Here is a 7,442-nt window from a genome sequence, read left to right on the forward strand (position 1 = left end):
GCGCCTGCGTAACAATAAAGAACCTCTTGCTGATTGCATCCAGTGGCAGTGTTGGATTCTTGGGTAAGGGGATCCGCAGGTCTTTCACCACCCCTATAAGGTATAGCAATACCTACAGATGTCACTGACACTATTCCTTCACACAACCCAGGATGGTCACAGATTGGGAAATTCTTTCTATGGAAAGAACATTTTCCCCCTTTCCTTCTTTATGAAAGTAAAATAGCAGATGCTGTGACAGTCCATGACATGATGGAGTTAACATGACATGGAAGGTTATTGGTACCCAAAATGGATGGTAATGATTTTAACTATCATCCCCACACACTAAGCCATGATTAATTTTCTCTCTGCCAAAACCACAGGGAGTCACATTAGTGTCCAAAAAGGGCAGAAAGAAAAGGTGTTATTTGTTGAGAGCCTCCTATGAGCCAGGACTGTGCTGATTGCTTCCACAGAGAACACCCATGTGAACCTCACAAAAACCCTCTGAGACAGACCCACTGACTTCAGCTGTGGAAGCTGAACGTCAGAGAGGGAGGTAAACTTGCCCAAGAGAGTTTTAAGTCCAGTTCTATCAGAAACTTCTGCTTTTTCTTCTGTATCATGCTGCCTGATCTCATTCAGAAACACAAATAAGGAAGGCGACAGAGATCTTACCCTGATCCCCATCTTTTACAATCAGCTTTTACAGAAGAAGGGCTGAGTGTGAGGGAGCTATGTCTAAAAATAGGTCTAAAGATAGGTCAAATCCATTTCCTTTGCTCAAAGAACTGACAGGTGAGGAAGGCATCTTGGTGTCCAATGAGATGGCAAAGTGAACACACAATACGGACATGTATAAAATTGCGTATGCAAAAAACTTCATCTATTAATGAATACTGCTAGACAACATTTAAAATTTCTACCTCTGTATTTCTTCACTTCTCCATTATGCTTCCTATCTATTTGCCTCAGGGTTCCATATTCCAGGTGATTTCCTCATAAGTTTCTACAAACCCACTACAGTTGGTTCCATATGTAAGCCATTGTTTTTCTCTTCATGTGTTTTCATTTCTAGATTTATTTTCTCCATAATGTTCCTGTGCTTGCCTTATGAATTCTATTCCTTCTTTTTGTCTTCCTTCACACATTTTTTAAAAAGATTTATTTATTTGTTTTAGAAAGAGTATGTATACATGTTGGGGAAGGGGGAGAAATAAAGGAGAAAGAGAATCTCAAGTAGACTCTCTGCTGAGCAAGAAGCTCTATGTGGGGCTCAATCGCATGACCATGAGATCATGAGCTTGAGCTGAAATCCATATGCAGATGCTTAACTGACTGAGCCACCCAGGCACCCCCTTCCTTCACATTTTAAACATACTTTTATGATAGCCATGCTCAGATTTTACTGTTATCTCTAGTTTCTTGAGGGTATTTTCATCAAATCTGCTCACTTTTATGCCATTGGGTTTCCTTCCGTATTTTGTGTTTTCATCCACAAGTCATCTTCAGGGGGATTATCCTCTGTACATGCCTCCCTGTGGGGCAACTATCATTGTCTCCACTTGCACACTATGAGGTTTGTTGCTTCCAGTTCTCTTGGGAGGTTAGTTTCCACATCCTTCATCTCTCTCTTTTATCTGGCCTCTTACAGTGTGCTCAACTTCATGGTTCCAATTTCTCACATCAAATCTGTTCCAGCCTCAGCCCTGAGCAACAAGCTTGCTCAGCAATGGGCCATGCGCTCAGGCCAGGAGTTTTTAATTCAACTTCATAGAAGTTATTGAGTCCAGACTTTACTCAGGCAGCCACATGCCAGTTCCCACCACAAATAGCCTCAATATGGCAGTTAACACCTCAGCCTTTAAGAAAAAATACCTCCATGCCATGTGCCTTCAGCTTTGTCCTACCACTGACTTGTCTCTGCATCTCTGGCGTCAAGAGAGTTTTCATTGAAACATGGTTCTGCATTTGTATTTATATTTTATCTGGCACTTCATGTGTGGAGCAAGAGGTGAACTATCCATGACAGCCAAGTTGGCCAGGCAATTGGATGTTGTATTAACTGAGGGAATGCCACAAATAGCTTAAATGTAACATGTTCAAAAGCAAACCCATCAGCACCTATGATCTACAAAATTTAGGATCGTTCTTTCTGCTCCATAACCCTTAGCACACGACTTTCATCTTCATGGTCCTTGTGGTCACAAGATGGCTGCTGGAAAGGTAGGAAGGTAAAAGGGCACAGACTGACTGAGTCAGCTCTCTTTTTAATGAGGTTTTCTAAAATCCATCCATTCAACAATTTTCTTTTATATCTCATTGTCCAAGACTTATGGAAATCTCAATCTAGAAGAAAGTCTGAAATAAGCAGTTTTTTAGCTGAGCACACTACACTCCCCATAAATTGAATTCTATTAATTAGAAATTCTCTGCCATAGTAGCTGAGACTAATGCACAGGACCCTTTGTGACCTACTGTCTCTAGCCCCTCATCACCTCCATTTCTCCAGTATCATCTCCTTCTACTTTTACAAACAAATTCTTTGCTACCACCAAACTGAAGCTGGACTACTTCCTATAGCAACCTTCCCACAGCAATCCACAGGTAGCATTAGTCACTCATAATTCCTTATTTTAGGTCTGCCATTCTTGATAGACTGTAAACCCCATGGAAGTTCACAAATGGAATTTCAGAACTAATCACTGGCTTGACAAATACTGGGTGCTCAATAAATCTTTCTTTACTTATGAGTGGATGGACAGATGGATGGAGTGATAGATGGATGAGTGTTCTCTTTCTCTCTCATATCTCTATGTTTTCATATATGCTGTTCCCTTTGCCTAGCATGCCCTTCTTCCATTGTCCACCCAGCTAATTCCTGTTTATCATGAAAATTCAACTGAGATGTGCCCCATACAAGAAAGTTCTCCCTGGTCACACCTACCTGGATTTGGTGTCCTGCTATTTGCTCTTGTGGTCCCTGTGCATCCCTCCACAGCAGCCTTTACCATGTGTCCCTTGTTTTTAGAGAAAGATTTGGCAGGTGGAAGATACTTTGGATGAGATGAACAAAGAGTTCTTCTGGCTCACTGCTCAAGCCCTGGAGCTCCAGAAGGAAAAAGACAAACCAGCACAACTGCTCCCCAGTGAAGGCAATACATTTGTGGTAAGCCCAACAGACCACTGCCTCAGCTCCTGAGGTGCCCACAGATAGCTAGGTCTCACAGTCTGCCATAGAAGGGATTGAGACCAGAACAACCAGTTCTGATCAGAAATCCCACCAGCCATAGTTTGGTTTTGCCTGTTTGTTTTGGCAAGTACTTCTAGAGACAGGGAAGCCCACTCAATCAGCTTGGATTTGCAGCTGGGGTCTCTAAGTAAACTTATGGCCTGGAAAGATTGAGGAAGAACATGAAAAGGGAACAATAAAAATAGCAGTTCAGATGCAGCCTAACCAGTAGCACATGGTTCTGGAACAGTGACTTTTTCACAAGATGCATCGGTCATCTAGATTGCTCCTCCATCCTAACTTGGGTCTTTGGAGGTATCAATACAGGGAAGGTTGGAGTGGGCAAAGACAAGAGACAGAAGGGATGATTTAGTTGTCCCTGCACTGAGCTCAATAAAACTCTATCCACTAAAGCAGGCAGCCAGCTTGTGGGCCTTAGTTTTCCATTTGGAAATTTTTAATACTCCTTTAAAATACCATTTTTCTTGACCTGAGTTTTTTTGCATACTCTTAATTTCTGCACCCAAGCCCATTCCTCCATCATCTCACCCTACTCCCTGCCTTACTAAGTGACTAAACACAGGCAATGCTCTGAGTGGTGGAGGACACCTCCTCTCACCAGGCATCCAAGAATGGGCATCTCTGTCACCAAGGAATCCCTTCTTCAGCTAAGAAGGGCCCTGGGAGTGAGGACCCAGGAGGAACAGCATTGGGGCACTGCAGTATTCCATAAATACAGAGAGTTCCATGAGAACGTTGTATATGCCTGGGCCTTAATGTTGGGAGATTTGGAAAATCTGTTCTTGGTCAAGCTGACCTCCTTCTTCAGACAAAAACAATGAGAAAGGTCACCTGTGCTCCCAAATGAATAAAGGAAAATTTATCTTGTGTACAAACAAAGGCACAGCGGGGGCTGTGTAACAGCCATGAAATGCACAGATGCCCTTCCCAGCAGGGCTGAAGGAACAGTCTCCTGAGGCCCAAAAGTTTCCCTGAACCCCCAAGGTGGGTCTTCCTTATGAAACCCAAATGCAGATGCCAACTTCCCCTTGTATTCTTTCCTCAGTGTGTTTATTGTTCCTTCCCTGAGCTTCATCTAGACTTTTCCCAAAAAGGTCACACTAAGCTGTGGGGTCTCTAGACAGCCACTCTCCAGTCAGATAGGCAGCTATGATGTCAGTTCCACTGCAGAGGGATCTAGCACAAGGATCTATCATTGACTGCATTGAGGGGCTCAGATGATTTGGTGAGGATAAAATAACAGGGATACTTCAAGATTAAAGAGACATTATATAAATATCTCTAGTATTAAGGAAGAAAAAAAAAACAGGATGAGCTGAGGGGCTATAAAATGCAGCAAGATTTAATTATTCAATAATTATTCCAGATTATTAACCATGATAATTATGTAATGATATAATTAGTTGTTGTGCATTACTGTAGCAACATAAACTTAGGGAACACTATGTCTTTATTAGTTAATTGTGAGGTCATTGCCTGGAGGTAACGTGTTGGCATCTGCCCAAGTATTTGGAAGGGTGGTAATGCCTAGAGGTTGTTAGAGTGACAAGCATCTTGCCAATGTTACATGGTAGATTCAGGAAAGAGTGAGTTTATAATTCACAGGGGCCACATCTCCTTTTTCTATTTGTGTCCTTTTCAGGAGGTTCCCAGCATCTTCCCTTGTGAGTGGCAAGAAGAAAGACCCTACCCAGTGGAGGCAAGTGGCCCAGAAGGAGACAATCTGGGGACCTGGGCCCTGAAGAGTGAGCAGACCCTGATGCTGGGAGTTAGAAGAGCCCACCTGGCTCAGAGGATTGAAGACCTGGAGTGGGAGCTGTCCCTGCTCCTCCAGGTGACAGATGGCAGTGTGTGTGTCGGAGGGAGCTGGCCTAGCCTGGGGAGACACTGAGTCACACAGGATATTGCGGTGGCCATCTGTAGGAGTGCCTTCTCCACAGAGAACATTACCTGGTTAATCAGCTCATTCCTGATAGGAAGGAGTGGGTGTCTAAGGGGCCACAAGCCTAAAGCATGTTCTCAGTTTTATGACATGCTTCTTTTGGGTAATACCCAAATTTCTTTCAGAGCCTAAACCTTGGCTTGTGCAGATTTCTGTCTGCCATCTTTGGGGTAAGGGAAAATAAAGTTATACAGGTTGAGAAAATTGACATGTATTCCCATCACTGAGTCTATTCCCCATTCTCTCTTCAGGGTGCTGGTCATTGGGTGCTCTAGTCCAGACCAAATGCCCTCAACAGCTTTACTGGGGAGCCTGGTTTCAGGATTGAGAAGTGTTTGGGATGGGAACCATAAGGACTTAGGTACAGCCATAGCAAAGAGCTTCCACACCCATCTTCCAGTCCTCAGGGGAACCCGTAAGCCACATTCCTTGCTTGGTTTCAGTGATCTGCTGGAGCACAGAAAGGCTGGCCATGCCAAGCTGGAAAGCCCCAGCCTCCTGTGCCATACTGAAGGCCTCAGCCCCAGAGGGGACTCTGCTTCCCCAGGACAGCCTGAACTTTCTGCCTTCTGTGCCTTTGCACAAGCAGCTCTCTTCCCAGAAGGTCTCTCCTCTCTCTGTCCGCTTATGTCAGCTAAAGCTCTTTGTACCCTCCACGACCTAGCCCAGAGGTGCCAGGCTCCCTGCAGCAATTCTCAACTTCTTTGCAATCTTTCTCTCCTTTGAGTCCTCATGTTGCTTTGTCTCTACTATTCATCATATTCCCACGTTAGCCATTTGTGCCATGGTTTATTCTTTCTTCTAGACTTTAAGTTCCTTAAAAGCAGAGTGTGTCACACACACACACACACACACACACACACACACACACACCACATCCCACAGCACACTCCTTTACACGTACAAGGTACCATACTTCATGAGTGTAACTGACTGTACAGACAAAGCCACTAACCCTGATGTCACATAGTCATGCTGGAATGACCAACACATGGGAAACTGAACACCACTAAGAAAGAGAGAGGCATTCAGAGGCAAAGAAGCAGAGCTCCACAGTTGGAGCCCTGGGACAAGTTCAAGGAGGGGTCAGGATCTGAACCAAGCCTTCAAGGGTATGAAACATGGATTGTGGATAAGGGGCCCAGAAAAGGGAGAGTACTTCTGGCTGGTTAGGTAGCTGGTAAAAGAGAGACATGAAAGAGAAGAGGATGCAAGGTTTTAACCAAAAGGAATCAGGACAGAATCCATTTAGGAAGAGGATACCACAAGAAGAAATAGGGATGGAAAGAGTGTCCTAAGTCCCAGAAATCTCTGGCTCCTGGGGCTCCCCTTCCCATTCTCAGCTAGTGCTCTTTGGCCCATAGCCATGCTGTGACTGAGGCTGCCAGGCTAGGTCATGCCACAGAACTGTGTCCAGCCATTTCTGATAACCAGTGTCGGGTTGTGGACCTAGGTCCTCATAGCAGCTAGGTGGAGGCATACGTGGACTCTGATAGCTTGTCAATTTAATCATACATGTCTGCACATGTATGTGTCTGTCTCACCATGGACCTGAACCTGGTAGTCTCAAGCAGATATTCACCTGGAGGGGCAGACCTCCCCTTGCTATTCATTGGGTCTGTCATGGTGGCCACCCATAGTTGTGCCTCAAACACTTCAGGAGGAGCTTTCTCACATGACTCTCCCCCCAGCCAGGAGCTATCACTACCATAGGGAGTGTAGGTCTCCAAGTCTCCTCTGCCTGTGAGATCCTATAATTTAGAGCTCCAGGCCACTAAAGAAAAACAAACTGTTACAGGGGCCAAAGTCCCCCATCAAGTCCTCACTAGGGTATGGGATGAGAAGATGCTCTGCTGACTGTCAGCTGATTTTTACTTCTCTGGCTGGTCTGAAATGTTCATCATCATTCTCTACAGAGATGAATGAATGCTGTCTCTTTTAGTAGCAGCAAGTCTCTAGGCTAGGACACAAGAAAGGTCACTCTCCATTTAGGCTAAAAAGGGAAAAACACCAATGATGCTGTATTTCTACTGCTCCCTGGGCCTCCAGGCAACTCTCCATATAATCAAACTGCTTCCTAATGTGGTCTCTAGGATTGACACTGCTAACCCTGAGAGACCTAAAAATCCTATTTCTGCCACCATCAAACACTACAATACAACCCAAAGGTGTGTCTGTCTGACAATATTCATTGACAGATACATGGTTCAGAGTGGACCAAGGCCCAGAACTGAGATGTGAGCAAGAGGCCTGGGGGATTTCACT

General features: G+C 44.6%; 1 protein-coding gene across 4 annotated transcripts in view; it reads left to right on the plus strand.

Annotated features, from left to right (window-relative positions):
- The window catches only part of LOC132002609 (uncharacterized), a 51,916-nt gene extending 46,531 nt beyond the window's left edge, over positions 1–5,385 (plus strand). For 3 of the 4 annotated variants that reach the window (XM_059377726.1, XM_059377725.1, XM_059377727.1), the window contains 2 exons: positions 3,014–3,151; positions 4,878–5,385. In XM_059377726.1, the coding sequence (XP_059233709.1) occupies positions 3,014–3,151; positions 4,878–5,126 (387 nt within the window). In that variant the 3' untranslated portion in view covers positions 5,127–5,385. Of the gene's footprint in view, positions 1–3,013; positions 3,152–4,877 lie in introns of those variants that run through there. The other variant, XR_009399956.1, reaches the window with a different exon arrangement.
- The last annotated feature ends 2,057 nt before the right edge of the window (positions 5,386–7,442 follow it).

This window comes from Mustela nigripes, chromosome 15 (genome assembly GCF_022355385.1).
Source record: "Mustela nigripes isolate SB6536 chromosome 15, MUSNIG.SB6536, whole genome shotgun sequence".
NCBI lineage: Eukaryota > Metazoa > Chordata > Mammalia > Carnivora > Mustelidae > Mustela > Mustela nigripes.